Here is a 23,918-nt window from a genome sequence, read left to right as displayed (position 1 = left end):
CATAAAGAGACGAATCAATTAGTTCATCAGCTAGCATTGCTATTCATCAACTCATAATGTGGTAAACAGTGGCAAATGGTTATGCAAACAATTGAAAATATAGCATTCCATCACACTCTTCAAGGAAATCTGTCCATGCCTGGCTAGATAAATGGACTTATGTTTGATCTAGTCATAAGTTTATCTCTATTAGCGAAGCTGCCTGAATTGACCAGGAGATGCTCAGAAGAGGTCTTGAAATCATCAGGCTAATTTTATCTCCATTGCAGACATAGACTTTAAGGTCTGGGAACTTCCCAGAGCTGCAACAATGCTCAGGCCTGTATCTATCAGTGTCAACCACACATAACAAGCACTCTCGCTGACAATAGAATATGTGTCTTTTCCCAGTATCATCTAGATGGCATATTTCAGACTATCTCAAATGTGATGTGTATTGTCCTTAAAACCTTTTTTTGGTATATTTAATTATTGGCATTAAGTCCCTAAAATGGGAAAGAATCTTATAGAAATCTTATTTTAGCTATAAAGTTTTTAAGCAGTACAATATTTCTCTGAGCAAATGTTGACAAACACATAGCCTATATACTTTTTAAAAATTATTTGTATTTATATTATTTGCTCTGGCAAACTTTGCTCTAACAAACTGAAAATATGTTCATAAAGATGTCAGAAACCAAAACAAATTTAAATTAGTATTGTTTGACTTTTTGAATATTTTTATAATTATCTAGGAACATATTACAGACATTTTGAATACATATATGTGTTTGGAGAAAAAATGAAAACTTTGCTTCTAATACAGTCATTACTTCAACACCTTTGTGAAAGAGTTCTTACACACTAACACATATGAATGATTGAGCATGTGTTTGAATAACTGAACTATAAAGCTGTATTTGGAAATTGACAATAAATGTAAGTTTTTAAATAAAATAGATAAATTATATTTTTAAAACAAGAATTTTATTAGAGAATACCTTAATAAGTAAAGTTCATTTATAAATTTGAATGGTATGCAGCTCTTATCAAGCTGCATATGGGACCATGATTTATAATTCTTAAATGTAATTAAGTGAAAAGCAGTGGACCATGTACTTTTCATTTTTATGATAAAATATAGCAGTACACATTCAACAGTGGAAAAAGTTAAATCACCCCCCACTAAATCCTTCTGCTGATGGCTTTTTCTTTAACCTAGTGAAAATACTTCAAATGTTATAACTTCTTCTGGAAGATGAATATTCAGCATACTATGTCTGACATAAAGAACTGGAAAGAATATGTCTAAAGTGATATTCTGTTTCGTGTGCCTTTAGGGCCATCCCCAGGGTATTAGCAAATTCCCAGCCCCAGTAGTTATGTGAGGTCTGAACAATTATTTTTCAGATAAAATCTGATTAAAACAAACACACAGAGCCATTTTGAAGAAAGATGCTTGCAGCCAAATTGGAGGAAATATCCTCAAAAGACAATACAAAGTCTGATGATGAATTAAAGGGGAGAGAGTTAGCTGCATCTGGTTGGCTATGGTAACAGCGTAGGTGTTTACATGCTGAGCAAATAAATATTTGGGCCTTTTTGCCACAAGTATTTCCACACTCTCCTCTCCTTGCTTACTGCCTTTTTGAGACATTGCACAATTTAGATCTCTTGATCCCAAAGTAGTTGCTACTCAAAGCAGATGACTAAGGTCCACCTCTCGAATTCATTATACCCTGGGGATGACTTTACGTATCTTCTCTTAAGCAAAACTGTCTCTATCTCCCTGTTTCTTGAGTCATATCTGGGACATGTCTCAAATATCAGATTTTATTGTTTTACCACAGCATTATTCAAAGGTCATCTGAAACTCTTTCTTGTTTTTTTCCTATAGGACTTTTTCAACGAGCAATAGCTCAAAGTGGAACTGCCCTTTCCAGCTGGGCTGTTAGTTTCCAACCTGCAAAATATGCCAGAATGTTGGCCACAAAAGTTGGTTGCAATGTTTCAGATACAGTAGAGTTAGTGGAATGCTTACAGAAGAAGCCTTACAAAGAACTTGTTGACCAAGATATTCAACCAGCACGATACCACATAGCCTTTGGACCTGTGATTGATGGTGATGTAATACCAGATGATCCTCAGATATTGATGGAGCAAGGAGAGTTTCTCAACTATGATATAATGTTAGGAGTTAACCAAGGGGAAGGGTTAAAATTTGTTGAAAATATAGTAGATAGCGATGATGGTATCTCCGCTAGTGATTTTGACTTTGCTGTTTCTAATTTTGTTGATAACCTATATGGATACCCTGAAGGCAAAGATGTTTTGAGAGAAACCATTAAATTCATGTATACTGACTGGGCTGACCGTCATAACCCTGAAACCAGAAGGAAGACATTATTAGCTTTGTTTACGGACCATCAGTGGGTGGCACCAGCTGTAGCTACAGCAGATCTTCACTCAAACTTTGGTTCACCCACATATTTCTATGCCTTTTACCATCATTGCCAAACAGATCAGGTTCCAGCTTGGGCTGATGCAGCTCATGGTGATGAGGTTCCCTACGTACTAGGAATCCCCATGATTGGACCTACAGAGTTATTTCCTTGCAATTTCTCTAAAAATGATGTGATGCTGAGTGCAGTCGTAATGACATACTGGACAAATTTTGCTAAAACTGGGTACGTACCTAAGGAATGAAGTTTGCTATAATTTAATTAAAATATCCTCTTAAGCACTTAAAAAATACATATTTTGTGTCCAAATGATTTAATTTAATAGATTAATACCAACTATACACTAAATTCCTTTATTCAAAATTTATATTTGTGGTGTTTCAAAAAAATCACTGCTTTATTCTTCCTTTGTAAAGTTTAAGACAGTCATACCTTTATTGCATTACTCAGTAATTAAATTTATCTTGTTTTTTTAATTACACAGGACTTCTTATTATTGTTATTCAATAGTGACAAATATTTTATAAAGATTTTTCAATTTACAGTACTGTATGCCTTTTGATCCCCCCAACCACCTTGTGAGGTGAGCAGCTCAGATACTATAATCCCATTTTACAGAAAACGGACGTTAGGCTACAAGAGCTTTACCTAGATATTCATATGTTTAGTGTACAGCAGCATCAGGACTCAAATCCTCACCTGCCAATTCCAAATGCCAAGTTTTTTCCAATGCTGTCTCTGCTAGCTTGCATATGTACATGAATTTTTAAATCTGTGGGTATATAGCAGCCCGTGGGTAGAGAGAACAAGAATGTGAGATTTACTTATACTACATTATCATCCAACAACCTGCCTGAGCTGGGATTGATATTTCTAAATTGACCCAAGTTATGTTAAAACACAGTCTAAAGCCTGGCTGAGTTCACCCTCTTCAATTAGATGTTAAACCAGTATTATTTTGATTTTTAAAAGAATAAAACAATTTTTTCTCATAATTTCTCTTTTCTAGCGACCCAAATCAACCAGTCCCTCAAGACACAAAATTCATCCATACCAAACCCAACCGCTTTGAAGAAGTAGCATGGACCAGATATTCCCAGAAAGACCAACTTTATCTTCATATTGGATTAAAACCAAGAGTTAAAGAACATTACAGAGCCAATAAAGTAAACCTCTGGTTGGAGCTGGTACCTCATCTGCATAATCTCAATGACATTTCTCAGTATACCTCGACAACAACTAAAGTGCCATCAACTGACATCACTTTCAGACCTACGAGAAAAAATTCTGTATCTGTCACATCAGCCTTTCCCACTGCCAAGCAGGATGATCCCAAACAACAACCGAGCCCATTTTCAGTGGATCAAAGGGACTACTCAACAGAGCTGAGCGTCACTATTGCAGTTGGAGCATCACTGCTGTTTCTGAACATCTTGGCCTTTGCAGCCCTGTACTACAAAAAGGATAAGAGGAGACATGATGTTCACAGGAGATGCAGCCCTCAGCGCACGACTACGAATGATCTGACCCACGCACAAGAAGAGGAGATCATGTCCCTCCAAATGAAGCACACTGATTTGGATCATGAATGTGAGTCCATCCATCCACATGAGGTGGTTCTTCGGACCGCCTGCCCCCCAGATTACACACTAGCTATGAGGAGGTCACCTGATGATGTTCCCTTAATGACACCCAACACCATTACAATGATTCCCAACACTATACCAGGGATTCAACCCTTACACACATTCAATACATTTACCGGAGGACAGAACAATACTCTGCCCCATCCTCATCCCCACCCCCACTCACATTCAACAACCAGGGTATAGCCAGATAAGAGAAGCAAACTCTATTTTTTTGATGGATTGCAGTAAAAGATTACTGAAGATTCCTTGGCTTTCAACCTACAAGACGCTTACTATTTAAATAAGGAGGAATATTATGTGAATATACATATCAAGAACTTTGGGGGCTTTGAAAAAAACATGAATTGTACATATATACACAAATCAACTTTAAAAATGAATTTCAATTGCTTGAAGCAATTGTTCTGAATGATACTTTTTCATTCACATTCAAGAATTAATTTTTTGAAGGTTTATGTTACATGATGGAATTAGGCATGTGGAACACCAAACAGGAAAGAACTATGTCTGAAATATAAAATATAAAAAATTAAAAAAACAACCATGAATATGCACAAGGGACACACCAATGGAATGTCAGATAATTTTCACCAGTTTTTATTTGGAGCTGTTTTATTGTGTAGACCATATTTACATATTTGGATAAGTACACAAAGCACCAGTGCTGTTAATGGCCTTAGCGGAGGCTCATGCTGAAATTTGCCAGTAAAACAATGAAGTTTAAAGACTGGCAGGTACAACATTATCACATAAGTGCTGTCAGTATAAAGTTGTGGGGGTAAAGGAAACTGGATATTTTTAGCACGATGTGCATGATAATTTATATGCTTGGTGGCTGTGCTGCTGATTAAGCCGTAATTAAAATTCTTCTCATCCCATTGGAGTTTTTAATAGAAGCTTCCTCCATCAATTGGCAGAACCTAAAGAAGATTTTAAGGGGCAAAAATAATTACAATAAAATAATCCACAGTAGTTTTGATAATAGGCGGAATTAGTTATGAAAGGTATTTGAAGAAACTATAGGTATAGTGGTGAATACTCGCTGATATGAATCCCAGAAAAAAAATTCCTGTTTTTAATATTCTTTTCATTCCCATCTAAGTACTTCATGGAAATATAACCCTAATTGGACCTGTGTTACAGTATCTATACTTTGCTGTGGTTTTTGTTACTCTGTATTTTGTTCCTTTTGGTAAGGTGAAGTGTGTCCAAAGAGTTACTTACTAGTCTTTTATGATATAAGGATGCCCCAAATTACCACTCTGATTACAGTTCTCAGTTCATTGATTTACTCATGTTGCATGACAAAATGTTTACTAATAATAACTCAATATAAAGTTATGTCCCTTCTCACGTCACTTATCTTTCTCACTGAGGTTCATTCACTGGAATTTATTCACGCAATCTCAGTAGAGTGCGACGTAGATGCAAAACCTAGAAGGAGAATCAACACCTGGAGGATTTTAGTCTTACACATGCGCGTGATTTTAAATGAATATTCTAAGGCCACAGGAAACTCTTCATCCCCCTGTTGTTTACCAGTAACAGTATATCACAGACCTTTCCAAATGTTTGTATATGTAATCAGATGTACATTTGTATTAAAAAAAATTGAGATGGACTTAAAGAGCACATCCTGAAAAATACTTTCTCTCTTACCTGTACTATATTTCTATTAGACTAAAGTTATGTGATTTTTTTTTACATTTTTTCAGATGACTAGCAATTTTGATAGTTTGTAAGATAATGCAAAGAACTTTCTCTGACAAACTAACTGCAGTAACAGAAACCTTTCTTTTCAGTTACTCTTTTTCAAGAATGAAAGCTTATTATACAAAAAAAAAATTGTATACTACTTGATGGAAACAACTTTGTACATCTTGGCCATGTCACTGGTCATTGCGTGAAATAAAGATAATAATGACTATTAGTCCAATGCTAAGAGACATGATCTTTGCTCATTAAAGAGCTAAAATGTTTATTGCTGTTTTGTCTTTTTTTAAAAAACAAGAACAACAACAACAATAGAAAAAGAAACATGACTGTCTCAGAGAGCCATTTTTCTAGACAAGTCAGGTTTTTGAAGACATATAGGTAACTTCTACAGAAAACACATCGTGTATTTAAAGGCAAGTCTCATCTAAGATGAAACTGATGAAACTTTAATATTTTGAATTTTTAAGCCCAGGAACTCATGAAAAAATATTAGCATTGTATTTTTAAATACCTCTTATGTGAAAGTGGTGTGGAAATAAAATGTGCCAATTGATTTCAGTTAGAAACACAGGTTCCAATTCTGATCATCAAGAAACAGGTCTATTGGAAATAAATGTGCAATATTCATGAAATAGAATAGCTAGGTTCACAATATAAAGGTGATTAAATTATCATAAAGTAGTGGTTAGAAAGTTATCCTTCTAAGAAAATTTTAAAGTGCTGAGCAAGACATTAAGCTAACACTAAAGATAAAAATCTTCTCTTTCAAGGAATTTGTTTACTTATAATTCCCCCTCCCAATTATTAACTATCAGTAAAATGTAGATGTTGCTCCGTAACTTCAAATAAAAAACTATTAGAAGCAAAAAGTCTTCAAAATCCAGAGCAGTCTACATGCAGTTTTTGCCTGATTGGTTATGCTTTTAGACTGTGAGCTGCCAATGTAAACAAATAAAAAGAATTGTTTAACATCTGAAATATTGTTTAATCAGAAAACTTTTACTGTATTGATTAAACAAGAGATAAAAACAGAAATAGAAATGACAACAAAATAAGATATAAATGAAATTTTTCATATGCATTACTTCACTTAGCAAAACCATTCTATTATATTTTAATGATGGCCATATTTATATCTATCTACCTATCTGTTGCTCTAAACTTATCTATTACTTGATCTACATAGCTATACCATAACAGACATCTATTTTATACTAATTTAGGGAAATGATTTAGGAAAACAAAACATAACCCTATTCTTTTTTTTTTTTTAATTAATGTAGCATCGACTTTGTGGAAGATAAAGCAGCTCTAAGTTTTATTACTGTTTCAGGTCATGATGAAGTCATTGTAAATGAGCGTTAGTTGCTAGTTTTACAATTACAACAACTAGTTTTCTTAATGTAAAATGATGTCTCACAATAAATAGAACGTTAAGAACTGTTTTTTAAAGCTGAAACATAAATTTTAAATGCAAGAAATATTTTGAATATTGCTATGAAATTTTACTCAATATGTTTAAAGTGTATTTATTAAGATGATAATTTTCTTTAGAAAAAAAGTTGCAAAATTAAAAGAATATTTCTGTCATCACTTATTACTTCAGATTTTCCTGCCTCTGATGAAACTGCAAATAGTCAAGGCTGCTTACAATTTATACAAACATTAAGCCAAAATTGACTTTATTTCATTGTCTTGCTAGTATACAAAATTCTTGCCAAATGTTTACCAACAGATTAATGTTGTTTTAGAGGATGGCATTAGCAATATGAGTGACAGATCTCATAGTTCTAAATTTTTATTGAATATGTTGACTGTGAACAAAATCTAGTTGACTGCTACAGATATATCATGAGTTTCATTATTAACTTTAGGAAATTGGAAAGTCATTTGCTAAAGCATTAAAAATACCCAATTTGAATCTGGAGAGATCATGCTAATAGCTCAAAGTAGAAAATCTGAGTGAAGTATAGATTATTTCATTCTTCATTTCAAATTTAAAACTTGACCATAATAATTCTTTAATTCAATTTTTTTAAGCTGTATAACATAAAAACAGCAACAAAATTTTTTAAAACAATCAACCATACATAATACTAAAGAAGAAAACAAGGATGGCACTAATCTTCTTACAGAAAAGAAATACCAAAACTCAATTGTTTTATCTATAACATATTATTCTCAGTTATTTCACCTGTTGGCATACTTATACTGACACATGTTAATGTAGTGAAAGGATTCAGAGAATGTGGTTTTGTGTTCCAGCTTTAAAGACACTACTACATAGAAATTACTGGGATTCTTTTCTTTGGCGAGTTTCACAGAAATATTTTCATAGGGCAAAATGATGAATGGAATTCTTAGGAAGCTGTCGAATATGGTGGCAGTCCTTTGATATTTGTTTTCTTCTGTGTTATTGGTTCAAAGTACTGGTCTTTCCCTTCATTTCTATTGATTGTTATAGACTATCACTTTTTAATATGAGTGAAAATTAGATAATTTTGTTATACATGTGAAACATGCCCCCAAATAAATTCAATTAATGGGCAGTTCCCTGATGAGATTTTGTTATCATTCATTTAGTTATCTTGTCAAGCTTTTTGTTACAACAATTGTTTTGGCTTTTTAGTCAAGAAACTAAGGGAATTTCTCCAACAGCCTTATACCTCTCCTGCACTTGATATAACAGCATACACTTCAAATTTCCATCAGAAGTCTCTAAAGAAATTTCCTACTGATGTGAAACATTTGGTAACAAACTTGATTATTTTTCATAAGCATTCTGATTTGATTTTATTCTGGCACTTTGCTGTATTTGTATGCAGGCCAGAAACCAGTTCCATTTGAAAAGGGTTGTAGCATCTACAGACTAGAATAACCATGTGCAGGGCATAAGTGCCTTTCTTTCTAGGATTTTATTTATGAAGATTATTGCCTTTTTTTAATTTGCAGATCCTAATAATTCAATTTAAAAGTTATAATAGGGTGACCATGTTATAAGTTAACAATAAGAAAAATTTATTTAGAAAGGTCTTTTCTTGCATTTAGTTTGATTTTTGTATGTTATCAAATGGGTCCAAATGACTTCTGGAAAAGAGCAAGGTGAATTTTTGAAAAGCAACAATTATTTTGGGCCTTTGATTTAATTGTACGTGTGGAAACTTAAATCTCTAGCAAACTTAAACTTTTTTTGCCAAATAAGTAATTTTAATGTAAAAGAAGTCTGAAGTTGTTAGGGACAATCAAATCAGACAGGTATGTAATTTTATCTAGTCAACCATCATATATACCATGTGGTATATATAGCCTATGAACTATATGGTTTGTAGGATATTTATGATGGCCCTTTCAGACTCATATATTTCCAAATGACATTGTATACCTCCCTACATATGTATTAGTGTGATAGAATTTAGTCCTCTATGAAAAGTCAAGCCAAAGTGCTAGCAGTTTTGTGTTGAAATGAATGATGACAATTAGAGCTTTAAAGAAATTTGTAAAAGTACAGTAACAAAAAATCAGCAAGTGAAATTAAAGCAGAGGAACTATTTTTGAATGTCATTTCCAGAATTGATATCTATATTAGATGGTGTGTTTAAAAGGATTTTAGTGTTTTTGATTCATCCTTCTCTGCACTCGTATCATTTAGCAAATTAATGGGACATATGTCATGTTTTTTGTAACAAAAGGCCATTGGGTTGTCATGATTCAGTTTGTGTTTGGACATCCCTGGATTTCATTAAAAACAGGTTTATTATCACAAATAAATATTGCCATGTTTTCCAAGTTGTGTTGACCATTTTTAAACTCAGAAATAATTTCATCTCTGTTTGACACACACAAAAACATTTCCAAGATAAATGTTCCCTTGCAACTTCTTTCTCTTGCCCACACATGTGCTGACAGTTCTGATTTGATGGAAATGATATTTTATGGTCTGTTCACCTCTTGGTGAAGGCAGGGAAAGAATTTAGAGAGTAAAGTTTGGGAACTTGGGTACAGTTGTTACACAGCTTGTCAGAAAAGAGAAAGGAAAGCGGGAGGAGGAAGAGAAAAGGAAAAAGGGAAGGAGTGAGGAAAGAGGGAGAAAGAAAGGAAGAAAAACTTCTCAATTTTTAATTAATGACTTCTTGCTTCCAAATAGTTTTTTTTTTTTAAAGCAGAAATATACGGACAGTTACTTAGAAAGAGCACAAAGGGGTTTAAATAAATCCCTTTAAACCATAATCTATTGTCCTTAGAGAACAAGATTCATAATATTTAGGAAGAGGCACAAAAGTTAATCATTGATACAAGTCTTTGTCAAATTGTGTCACTAGAAACAAACAAAAATAAAATCTAGAGATATATATTTCTAGTCTTGCACAATCTAATCAATAATGATTTTTGTAGGGAAGACTAAATGAAGTGTGGACATCTCTCATCTGACTATCATCCAAGATAAGGGTACAGTAAACAATTAGAACATCATAGAATTTCCCCATGCATGGTCTAAAGACCAATATTTTCAAACTGCTAAATAGAATTGTCATTGCCTTGCTCGTCTCTGTGACCACATATAGCCATCAGTACCAAATAATCAAACAGTTCAAAAACACATTCTAAGGGTTTCACTTTCCACAAAAGGATTTTGATGTTTAGTAGTATTTCATGTTGTTTTATATGATTACATTTTTACATTTCCTTACAGGTTACAGAATGTTATTTTTGAGTTCAAAAGAAATGTCCCAAATATATTCTATAAATGGTCATATGAAAGCAATATTTTCTAGTGGAGTGCCATAATTTGAAGTACTTTCTCTACTGCCCCCATCCTGGAGAGTTGCCTTGAATCTCCCCTTAAACATTTCTATTTCTCTCCTGAAAACACTCAGCTTCACTCTCAGAGCTGACTTTCTCTGCACTGCCAGAGGTCTCCCCACCAGTTCCTGCAGCTTCCATTCCCATGCCTTCTCCCATTATTATTTATGCCCCCTTCTTCAAGATGTAGAATTTGTGGGGAAAGTCTTAAGGTGAATTAAATAAATGGTGCTTCGGGCAGGTTGGAAGCTAGTGATCACCAATCAAGCAATGAGAGGAGTTAGCCATCCATTCACCCAACAAGTGGTGCCCAACGTGTGCCAAACAATGTACTGAGTGTTAGACACATGGACCAACTCTGTGATTTACCCAATAACAATTATTGCCACACTAGGAATAGTTTTAAACACTTAAACCTTTTGTGCTACCAACTATATCACATCATTATGCAACATCTTGTTTTATCTATTTGATAGGTCTAAAAATAGTAAAGATAAAACAACATTTGTTGAGTTCCCACAATATTATATGAATTCTATTGAGCAAGTCCATCAACAGAGGCAGGTGTATAATAATCCTTCCTAATAATAAATATGGCCATATCTGAAGTCACCCTATATTAGGCCAAAATAGATCATGGAATATGAAATACTCAGCTTAAATCTCACCTGATCCAACCACGTAACTAATTCCTTAATCCTCCACTACAATCCTAACATGTGGTTGTGAACCCTATCATTGCACAATACCATGAGTCTGGAATTCTAAAGCAGCTGGCTACATTTGGGACCATTTGGAATTTCTTCCTTATACTGATCTATTGTTCTTTTTTTTTTTCCCTAAAAGTCATAAAGTCTCCATCATCTGACTTCCTTTTAAATATTTAAAAACAGCTGTTCTATCTTCCATGAGTCATTCTCTTCTCAAAGGAAGAATTTCTATTTTCAATACACCATTCTGAACACTTTTTTGAATATCTTACCAAACTAAGTTTCTCAGGAAGTATGATGTCAAGAGTTGAACATAACAAGTGTTTCAAGTATAGGTTGATCTTTGCTTCATAGAACACCACTATAAGTGTCCTCACTGTAGAAAATATTTTTTAAAATATAATCTATGATAGTATCATCTTCTTTAGTGGCCATAGCACACTAGTAATTCAGGCTGAGACATACTCCCTACTAAGACTCTTTAAAATCTTACACATACAGCCATTAAGGAAATTCTACCTTCACCCTGTCCTTGATAATTTGAGTTTTACCTCATCTTTAGGATACTGAACACTATTCAATGAAACTTCATTAGATTCAGCACATTGTTCTAGCCTATGAAGTTCTTTCCATCCAAGAGGAGTGAAATCCATTAAAATGATGAACATCCTTCTATCTTTACCCAGATCATTAACAAAAAATACTGTCCAGAGTTAAGTTGAGGACAAAGCTCTGGAGTAATAGGAATAGAAGTAGTATGTATAGTACTGAGAAAAGCAATAGATATATTTGCTGAGCACTTGCTATATTCTAGGTTCTGTATTTACACCCCACAACAAACCACCACACACCACCCTCAAAGTACCTATCAATAATTTTCTATGCACTTATTCATTAATTCATTCTTTAAAAGATACTTATTAAGGATCATTTACATACAAGTCACTGAGCTATTTGTGATAGAAAAGTGAATAAAACATAGCCTTTTTCACCCATTACTAGCAATCAAATGATTAATTCTTCATCTTGTTTACACACATAGCCTGAGACATTATCAGATAAATTTGAAGAATTGATTTTCTGCCATTTAAAATATTTGAATGACATCATAGTCATCTTTAGTAAGAAAATTGGGGTAATTACCCTAGAACTTCTATTTAAAGATTTCTGAGTGGCTAGAGCTTTGTGGTAAGTGGTAGAAGATATCACAGATAGAAGATATCTGGCTTAGGCCAGACAACTGTACTCTTCAAATGAGATCATTTAATAGAAAAACTACCTCATGAACAAAGTAGAAAATTTGAAATAGTTTAAGATATTTTACAGTGAAAAGTAAACATCTGTCTCACTTCATATCTCAATTCCTTCCCCAGAAACATTGGCAGTTACTAGTTTTTATATATATTTCTACAAATATTCCATTCATATATGAACAGGTACAAATGTGCATTGCCTATGTCTGGACGTGGAGGAGAATATGTATATATTCTTTTTTAACTTCTCTGGAAATGCTCCATGGGAGCACAGTATGTCTGCTTTATGAGATAACTGAAGTAAATAAAAATAAGTTTCAAATTTATCCATGAATCCAAACTACTCTAATCAAAATTGCAGCAGAGTATGTTTGTTTCTTTCCAGACCTTAGATGAGTAAATGTCAAGAGTGTCCAAGATCATTTCAAAGCAAAAGAATAAGGAGCAACAAATTCACCTGCCATATTTCAAGAGTTACTAATAAGCTGTGGTAATTAAAACAGTGTAGTATCAATTAGGAGAGACAGATGGAGAATAACAGTGAACTCATAAATAGATCAATGAAAAAGGAGGAATTTGGTGTATGCCAGAGTAACATTACAAATCAAGGGGAAAGGAAAAATTCTTCAGCTAAAAGTAGCTACCTACATGACAGAAAATTATCTCTATGTCTTACTACACACAAAAATTAATCCCATGTAAATTAAAGATATAAATATGAAAAGCAAACTTTAAATGTTTTAGAAGAACATATAAGAAAATATTGTTATGTTTTGAAGTAGGGAAGAATTTATTAAATAAGAAATAAAATAGTATAAACTATAAAGGAAAGGATAAGAATTGAAATAAAAATCTCAATACCTCAGATAAGATTTTTTTAATAATGACAAGCACACACTGAAAGTAAATATTTACAATATATGTAAGCAATGAAAGATTAATTAATGAGTTGAATAGGAATCTCCTGTAAATAATAGGAAAATAACCCACAAGAAAAATGGGCTGATAAAATATTGTGGATTGAAAACATTTCTTTGTTTCTTCCCTCTCCCTAATCCTCACAAATATATGAGAGATGAAAAATACATAAATCCATCAGAACAAGAAGAATAGAAGAAGAGATTACAGATTGGGATTTCTATAAAGCTTTTGGATGATAAAAATTAGATAAATTAAATGATATTAAGGAAATAATACAACCTATAAATAATAACATAAATCAGAATTAGAGAGGTTAAAAAGTGCTTTAATAGAATTCAAGAAATAATTGTAAATAAAAGAAACAATGATTTCAAATGTGAAGATTAAATTGAAAGAAACACAAGAGCAAAGAATGCTTTAAGAAACTTAAAAAATGCCTCAAGACAAATAGAGGTAAAAAGGAGAAAACGTCCAAAAATAAAAAAGAAAAGAAAGAAGAAGAAAAAGGATTCAAGTATAAATGACAAATAAGGAGGTAGACAAACAAGACACAACATATGTGTATATGGAATCCTCCAAAAAGAAAACCAAAACAGAGAACAAAATAAATACAATAAAAGTATAATTACAGAAAATTTTCTAAATGTAATAGAAAAAGATTTGAAATTACATTTTGAAAGGATGTACTGAGTGTCTGAGAAAACTGATAAAAAATGACTAACATTAAGACATATTCTATTAAGATTATTGAATATCAAAGAAAAACATTCTTTGGGCATTTACAGCCAGGTAAAAAGATCAAGTCTCTTACGATGGATATTCTCATAACATAATTAGGTTATCATCAGAGTTTTCAAAAGCAACGCTTTATGCCAGAAGGAAATCGAGTAGCATAAGCAAGATGCTCAAGGAAAGAGAATGCGAGCCAATGATTTTTATATTGAGCCATAAACTAACTTTACTTAAGATACAAGTATGAAGGCCATAGACAAATCATTAATGACATTCAAGAGCTTAGGGAATATTGTTTCCATGAACATTTCTTGAGAAATTTAGCAGAAAGTGACCTCAGACAAACAGAAAGATGGCACTGATGTAAGGACTTATGATGAACACTAAATATATATTCACTCAAAGAACTATGACTAAATGAGGGTTATAAGGTAGAGAGTACATTAGACAATGGCTATATACTTTGACAATGTAGACATGATACCTTTATAAAAAATGTGAGGAGAATAGGAAAATCATATGCAAAAATTCTCATTACTTTCAGTAATCATATTGGTGTTGGTAATAGTACTACTGCTACACTGAAACTGTTACCTGTATTATGAGGGATACAGCAAGTGAGGAATATTGTGATATGCTAATTCTATCATCTTCACTGTTTTGAGAACCAACAAACTTTTTTTTTGGAATTTTTGTATTTTATTTTATTTATCTTTTTATACAGCAGGTTCTTATTAGTTATCCATTTTATACATATTAGTGTATAGATGTCAACCCCAATGGCCCAATTCATCACACCATCACCACCCCCAGCCGCTTTCCCCGCTTGGTGTCCATACTTTTGTTCTTTACATCTGTGTCTCAATTTCTGCCCTGCAAACTGGTTCATCTGTACAGAACCAGCAATCTTAATGTAGAAGAAAGGATATTCTGATGCAAGATAGAATAGGTTAAGTAAAAGCCCTGTGGTTTGGATTTTAAAGTGGAAGTGTCAGAATAAAAACAAGAAAAAAAGTTAAGCAAATAATGACCAAGCCAGAAGCAATGAGAATCTCCAGAGCTCACATTGTGGTCTTGAAATAACAGTCACTACTTTAAAAGCAAATCACAGAGAGAGAAAGAAAGAAGGAGAGAGGGAGAAACAGAGAGAGACACCTGGGGAACAAACTGTCCGAGACAAATCTGGAACATCTTGTCAAAGACTTCTATAAATATATCAGAAGGACTCAGGAGCCACCTTGAAGATCTCACTATCTAAAGATGGGACGATTTGAGTATCAATAAGGATCATTTCAATTGATTGAAACAAATCAAATTGAAATCCATAAGTCAATAACAGCTAAAAAAAAAGTCTTCTGTCACTTATGGAGGATAACTGGAAATCAACTCATTGTTTTGAAAACTGATAAATAAAAGGAAGCATTAAAGAATTTGTCCTATCATTTTTCTATGAACTACGTAATTAGGTAGCCAAATCATAGATGAAAGGAATTTACTCATTATAGAATTATTTCAGCTAATAAAAGAGGGATCATTGTATTAGAATTTCAGATTTTCTCACTTCCAATAAATTAATGGAGTTAACTATTGAGCATCGGTATCATTATAAAAATAGAAACAACCAGTCGTGATGTGCCTCTGGATGGAAATTCACAGCACCAATTCTGAAGAGGTCTTGCACCCAAAGGTGAACCTCTATCTGACGAAGTCTCTATGTCCAACTACTAAGAAATACATAGGGCAAAGGAGCAGCTTAAAATACACCATGGGGATAAAAACAACAAAATTCATACTATAGGATATTTTATCAATTAAATTTCCTGGCTTCTTCAACAAATAAATTGCAAGAAAAAAATATGGTGAGCTATTCTGTAGATTAAAAGAAATTTACAATAACAAACAAACAAAAAAACTGCTTAGGGAAGTACCCCTGGGTGATAAAATTATAAAGAAAAGCAAGATGGGTAACAAGCACCCAAGATGGTGTTAATGTAAAGGAGTGGAAAGAAGTTGTGAACAGGACGGGGCATGTGGAGGACTTTTGAGGTGGTTTGCAAAGTTTTATTTCTTAATCTGGGTGGTTTCTTCCAGAGTATTTTTCTTACAGTGATGTATTATTAAATAAACATTTATTTCATGAGGTTTTTCTGTACCTGTATCATAATTTACAATAAAATAAAAATAATTGTAATAAAAGAGGTAATACATGAAAATGTTTCAGCATTAAAGGATATGAGTTTATTAAATGAAAGGGCCTACCAACTTTCTAGTATAATGGATGGAAAGAGCACCCCATCAAGGCACACAGTCATGAAATGTTAGGGCATCAGAAGAAAAGTTTCTACAGCTTCCGGAGAGAAAGAGAAGTGGTTCTCAACATCAGTTCTGGAAACAAATGCCTTCACATTTTTTAGGGGAAATTATGATCTACTTAGAATTTTATATATGAACAAAATATTAGTCCAATGTATCAGTCCAAGAAGACATGGATCCAGGAGACAGAGGGAGGGAACAGCCAGGATGACTGCTCAGGAGGCTAGAGAACAACCAGTTCCGCTCAGAGTGTGATCCTGGGGACCCCAACAGAGAGGTCTGTAGAATAAAATTAAAACTGATGGAGAATCTGATATGTTTCATCATGTAAAAAGAATGTCATTTGTATGGATTTTATAATTTTTTGCTGCATTTGAGAAGGATGTAGAAAACTAAGCAACAAATAAAATGATCATTGTTAATACAGAGAAAAACAAAAAGTGCTATAAGAAATGGAATGTAATCCTTGAACATATATTTGTGCACATGAATGGAAGTACACTTAAGGGATAATTCTTACAAGTAGAAAGGTTGGATCAAAGGATATTTTCTCTTTTTTGACTATTTCCTGATTGATTTTCAAAGATGTTATACAAATTTACACTCCCACCAACAGTGTATTAAAGTACCCATTTCCCTTCACTATGGCCAAAAATGTAATTATCACTTTTTTATCTTTTCCATTTTACTATAATTGGAATGTCATTATGGTATTAATTTGCATTTTTAAATTGAGGTAAAGTATCTTTTCTTATGCTTATAAGCCATTGTGTTTCTTTTTATATTAAATCTTTCTTTACTTTGTATATTTTTTCTATTTCTTTATTAATTTCTTCATATGGAATTATGAGAGCTCTCTATAGATAAATAAAATCAGTACTTTTTGTCATGTGTGTCATAAATAATTTTGCTTAGTTTTCCTTTGAATTTTATGTTATTTTGTGCTAGGCAGAAATGTTTGTGCTTTGTTATTTAAGTGTATTAGTTTTTCCTTTATGTTTTCTGGATTTTGTGTCTTGCTTAGAAAGGCATTTCCCATTCCAAGATTTTTTTTTAATTTGCTCATATTATCTTCTGTATTCACAGTCTCATTCTTTATAATTCAATTTTTTGATCCATCTGAAATTTATATTGATGTGACAAGTAAGGAGGAGTTTAGGTTTTTGGGTATTTTTCCCCAGCCAATTCAAGATTTTAATTCATTTCAGACCTGAGTAAAATGAATGTTATTGTATTGTGAAACTGAGAACTTTTTAGTTTTAGTTACTGAAATCTACAAGACTGTAGAAGAGCAAGATGCTAGCTAAACCACATGTAGGTCTTTACTACCTCTGTCTCCTTCTATACCTATGATTGAAACCTACCTGTTCCCTTCGTATGTGACATCTTACAACCAGATGGGAAATTCCCAAGGAGTTTAAAACTATCTGGCCAGTGAAGGGAAGGTCCTCTGGCTTATGATCCCAGTCTGCATATGGGTGCCATCATAGGGCTTTGGGTTATTAAGTATATTTACATCTACAGACCATATTTTCTAACTGTTACTCACTATCAAACTAGCTTAAAAATAACAAATTTGCTGGCCCTATAATCAGAAGAAAATCAGTAGTAAGAAAAGAATTGTGGTGGGTTAGTAGTTTGATCTAGGTTAGATTCAGGAAAGAGCAACAACAAAAGTACATCTTCACCTGCACCTGGATTTACAGACCTAAACCAAATGCTTAATAAATGTTGCCACAGGATTGCATGGGATGTCTCCCAAGTAGGGTATCTTAAAGACAAGAGTGGTTGTCTTGACATCTTCAAGATACCCTACATGATGGTCTTGAGTTTCTTCCCAAATTGTACAGCAATAGATAGTCTTCTAATCACTTTTTCCCCTGCTACTGAGAAAGATCTTGTTTAATTGCTTGCTTAATTTCTTTATCCATTGCCCAAGATGTCTATTGCAACTCTAATTCTCTGGCCATCTTTTTTGAGGTTGATTCTTGGGGACCACACTTTGCTAATGCTATATGACTTATTACTATGCTTTTTTACTCTAAGTCCCAAAGAGCTTAAGAATAGCTATGAGCTATTAAAAAAAAAAGAAGAAGAAGAAGAAGTAAAAACTAAAAGGAAGTGATAAAAGAAAGGATCCACATTAGAGTTGGAGAATATCTAATGGAAACTACTTTTGTTCAGATTTCCATGAAGCCTTTTAACAAAGATGAATGAGCTCATGCCATGAAGCTGTGTATGTTTTAAAAAGTGATAAAATGTTAACTGGGTACAGTGTGAGCAAGACTGTATATAGAAGGAACCCTTTAGCTGATGATCTAAGTACACTTAATATTCATATATCTTATGTCTACATCAGGTTGCTGTTCTACACAAAGTCTACACAGTGCTTTGGGAGACAAAATAAAAGAGCTTAGCAACGTGTGCACAGTTTACAATAAAACATTTTTGGGGAGTTAGGTGAGGAGGGGAAAGGGGAAAGAACTGGGATGCCCAGCAGATGTGAAAAGATGTGTTAAGGAGGGAGAAGTTTAAGTATTTTTTCCCTGTGGTAACCAAAAGGCTCTTTGAAGAGTAAATACATATGTCTATTTCAAGGGCTCTAAAACTATGGGAAAAGATTGAGACACCCCAAAATTAGAGCTGAAGCTGACAAATCATCATTCTTAAGAGGAAGGAAGTAGTCATAAAGACAGTATTCTTTGATAGGATTCAATCTCATCAATTTCCCCTTGAATTTTCCACAGTTCAAATTCTATGTTAAATTACATTTTCTTTCCCTGTCCTAAATCAGAAAGTTCTTTTTACCAAAAACCAAGAAACATAAAACTATAGCTTTATATACATTTGACATGGAGGTAACTATGCTCATCTATCAGAAAATATTTTGTCCTTTCTTTGCTATGTGGACAAAAAAACCCAGTAAAGTGGAGAGGTGAATTAAGACTCATGAGATTGCTTTTTTCTTGTGAGGATTCAGCCTTAAATATCTTGGTCAAATTGTCAAACCACTCTTCTGTACATTAGATAAAAAGATCCATCAAGTTGCATTTACCCAGCTAAGGTGACTCCATTGCAAAGGCTACCTTCTACCTACCTTTTTTCTGGTGGACTTTTTTTTTTTTTTTGCCTCCTACATAGTTTTGTCTACACTCACCTCTATGCAAAAGAACATCTTATTGCAAATCCTGAGTTTCTTGAGTTTCTCCCTCATTTCTCCTTCCCTCCATGGCCCCCAACCTTTCTTTTCCTATTTGTAACTTATTTTGCCCTTTCTCCTCAGATGCACTACCTAGTCTTTCTCACCTCGGCTTTACTCCTGAGTAGGTTTTCCTTATTGTTCTCTATAGCAATACATTCGTAGAGCCCACTTTTAGTGCCCTCCCAGTTAGACAGGTTTCTAAGGAATCTCCTTTCATGTATCTCATATCTATCTCATCTGTAATGTCTTTATTAATACCCAGTGACATTTTATAGTTTTGACTCTCAATCACTCTAATCTGGAAGTTAAAACAGCCTCCTACATTGTCTCTAAACTCCTGTATGATCCAGCTGCTGCTTACCGTCAATAAGCTTCTTCATCTTCCCCCAAAAGCCTAGACTTCAACCACAAAGAAACTTTCTGAAGTTCTTCAAATGCATTGTGCTCCTGGTCTCTCTGCTCTGGGTCTTTGCACAGACATCTCCATCTTCCTGCTCTTTGCTTGGCCAACTCAAAGTTATCCCTCAGGACTCAGCTCAGATGGCACCACATCCTCTGGGTAGCTCTCTCTGGTCTTGGTGACTTCTAATCTAGACAAAAACTGGGCTCTCTGTTTTGTCTCTGCCACAATATAAATCACACTTTACTTGATTTTCTTTCTCTGTACATTCCTCAAGGCTATAAATTCATCAGTCAGGGACCATCTTCTTTGCAGTTGTACTCCCCACGATTACTGCTCCGTTCAGATTTGGGGAAAGAAAATGACATGTAAGTCCCTGAAAATGACTTGACTATTCTACCTCTGTGATTTTTTACCTGCAGCTCTATTTGCCTGAATTTCATCCCTACAAATTTACCCTCCCTCCAGCCCTCTGACCATGCCTTCATCTATTGTAACCCTATTTATTCTTCCAGGTCAGACTCAGGTGTTCTCTCTCTCATGAGCATTCCCAAATCAGACCCACTAGAATTGATCCAATTTATCTCCTAGCCATGTAACATGAATCATACATGGCTTTATCATGTACTCAATCTCTGTTTTTTCTCCCAAAATAGATGGATTAAAAATAGAGAATATATCTTAAAATATCTGTATTCCCCATATCATCTATCACAGTGTTTTGCAGAGTCCCAGTGCTTAATATGTACTAAATGATTTATTGTAAATAATTTTCCAAATTTTTCTCTTTCCTCTAGAAAATGTTCAGTAATAGTACTTTTCCCCCTTGTGAATTTCTTAATCTTTCCTTTTCTAACAAGGAAGTATGTGAGTTATTTCTATACATTTTCCTTACCAGACTGCAGCAGAAATCCTTCTGAAGATTTGGTGGGATCAATAGAAATATGTGAATAATTCTGTTTGGTACAGGTGAAATTGTAATTAGAATTCACATCTGTTCAACTGATGTTTCAAAGACTCAAAGATATCTGGCAGGAACGTTCCTCTCCTCTACTTAAGAGCCATGTGGAGCACATGACCTTTTTAATGTTTTCTCTCATCGCCAATGTGACCAAAGCCCAAACACCCACCCTTCAATACTCCAGCTCAAATCAGACATTATTTTCAAAGTCTTCCTTACTTCCTCTAACTTGAAAGTACTCCCTTCTAGCCCTGTATACACACAATATTATATCTATATCTCTCTTATGACAGTCATCTCTTTCTGCCTCATATTTTTGTAAATATGTATGCCCATGTCTTTTATCCCTTCTGAATTGTGAGTTCCCGAACAGCAGAATTTGTGCCTGATTTGCTATTCCCCTTTGCCCATAGAAAACTGCCTTGCATTTATGTATTGGTTGTATAGCCTATATTATCTGTTAAATGGCATGTTGCATATACATGAAGATTATGTGTATAAACATAGGATGTACATACAGTACCCATATTTGTATCTTTGCAGCAGAACTAATATCTATGTTAAGCCAGTCTGATGACCACTGTAAACGTGAGAGAATCAGATTGATGTTATTAGAGTCTAAATTGCTATACCAAACTTATTTTGGTGCCATTATTCTCCCTCCTAAGATGTAACAAAAACCTCAAATCGAATTTTAATCATGTCTTAAGATATCACTTCATTCCAAAGTCTTCCCTGATTCCCAAAGAAATTCTAGAGTTTTTATTATAATTCCACATCAGTAATTACAGAATATTGTAGCTGCCCACTCATCTAACTGTTTTGTCTTTCATCTCCTTGAGGGCAGAAACTACATCATCATGTTTACTTTTTTGTTCACACTGCTTAGGAAGATAGCTGTGGTGGATGGAATAATGTTCACCTACCCACCTCTGCCCCCACCAAACACATCCATGTCCTAAACCCCAGAACCTGTTCACATGTTACCTAATATGGCAGAAGTAACTTTGCAGATGTGACTAAGCTACGGATTTTGAAATGGAGAGATTATCCAGGTTTGACCTCAATGTAATCACAAGTGTCCTTATAAATGAAAGCCAGAAGCAGGAGAGTCAGAGTCAGAGAAGACGTGTCAACAGAAGCACAGGTTGGACCAACACCATCGGTAGCTTTGAAGATGGAAGTGACACAAGCCAAGGAATGCAGGCAGCCTCTAGAAGCTGAAAAAGACAAGGAAATGGAGTCCTCCCTAGAGCCTCCTGAAGGAACACAGTTCTGCCTACACCTTGATTTTAGCCCAGTAAGATCCATGATGGACTTCTAACTTCTGAAAGTGTAAAATAATGTGTTGTTTTAAGCCACCAAATTTGTAGTAATATATTATAGAAACAACGTTAAACGTATACAGTAGCCAACACATGGCAGGTGATTCATAAATATTTGTTCACTAAAAGAACCACAGGATATTAGGCCTGAAAAAAAAGTCTGATATAGTTAATGGATATGGGTAACATAGAGGGTGTGCCTATGAGAGAAGGGCACGTAAAGGAAAACTTCACATCGCTCATTGACAGTGAGCTTGTGAGAGAGGTGTAGGTAAAAAAACAAAACAAAAACAAAACAACCCCCCAAACTCCCCCATTTTATGCTTTAGGCAACTAAATAGATAATAAGAAATATATAAGGAAAGGTTATGATCTTAGTTTTGGACACTTTGGAATTAGGATCACTATGGAACAACCAGATGGAGATATCCAGAAGACAGTGGAAAATTTGGTCCAGGAACTCAGAGGAGATCAGATATAACCCAACAGCCTTGGAATATGAGGTTAGAACAGTAAAATAACTGGTGATAAGACTAGAAAGGTAGCATGAGGTTTCTTAAATGCCAAGGGAAGCCAAACCCAATTCATCAGAAGTAGGTTGGAATGGGCATCTGGAAGTATTTGGACTGGGAAATGATGACATCAAACTGATGATTTAAGAAGACTCCTGTGGTGGTCTTATGTAAAATAGATTGGTAGAAGGGGAGAATTAAGGCAGAAATACTATTTAGACTTTATAGATCACTTTCAAAGACACTTTCCTATTTGATCCTCACAGCAACCTTGTGAGGCAGTTAAGACAATGCATTATCAAAGGCCAACGTTTTTGTTATATCATCATAAAAACACTTGTATTATATCGACAATTATTTCAACTTACTTTTAAAGCTTTGCTTGTAACTTGCAATGTGCTCAGTTTCTTACTACTCTAATCAGTGTATCAGGGTCCTTGATCAAATTCTTAGTCTCTAATATTCAGGATCTATTTATCAATAGAAAATCAACAGAAGCGAATGATTATCATCTATATAAAATATTTCAATCCTTATATAAACCAAGTTGTCCTGAGGGGGAGTGGGGAGAATATTGTATTTTCATTAAAAGGAATAATAAAATATTGTTGTCAAATGAGTCGGATCAGGTGTTTTATCACAAATAACTTGTTATGAGAGAATCATATTAGCCCAACCTTGTCAACCAAGTAAAAGCATTTGGATGAACCAACTGCAAACCTTCTCTAGAAAGTCTCTGACATGACACCTTGAGATTTCAATTTTTACTCTAACATCCACCTGACCAGGCTTTAAAATCACAGAGCTTAAAAATCACATACTTCAATGAAAGAGTCTCTGGGGCTATATTTAGGTGCTGCTAAATCACCAGGAATGATTAGGTCAGAACAAAAGAAAGATAACTGAGAGAGTGCTCAGGTAAATCAGGTTAGGAGCTCAAAATTTCTCACCATTACAATTCCCAATTCAATTCTCACCATTTG

The 23,918-nt window shown here is 34.1% G+C and overlaps 1 protein-coding gene across 4 annotated transcripts in view; it reads left to right on the top strand.

The window, feature by feature from the left end:
• The window catches only part of NLGN1 (neuroligin 1), a 737,809-nt gene extending 731,074 nt beyond the window's left edge, over window positions 1-6,735 (top strand). For all 4 annotated transcript variants that reach the window (XM_082625148.1, XM_082625149.1, XM_082625146.1 and 1 more), the window contains 2 exons: window positions 1,877-2,666; window positions 3,451-6,735. In XM_082625148.1, coding sequence (XP_082481274.1) covers window positions 1,877-2,666; window positions 3,451-4,273 — 1,613 coding nt within the window. In that variant the 3' untranslated portion in view covers window positions 4,274-6,735. The remainder of the gene's footprint in view (window positions 1-1,876; window positions 2,667-3,450) is intronic.
• Window positions 6,736-23,918: the final 17,183 nt, after the last annotated feature.

The sequence above is a fragment of the Mesoplodon mirus genome, assembly GCF_964341445.2.
Source record: "Mesoplodon mirus genome assembly, chromosome: 6".
NCBI classification, from domain to species: domain Eukaryota; kingdom Metazoa; phylum Chordata; class Mammalia; order Artiodactyla; family Ziphiidae; genus Mesoplodon; species Mesoplodon mirus.
The sequence above is the reverse complement of the archived record's forward strand: the minus strand, read 5'-3'. Positions and strand labels throughout refer to the sequence as shown.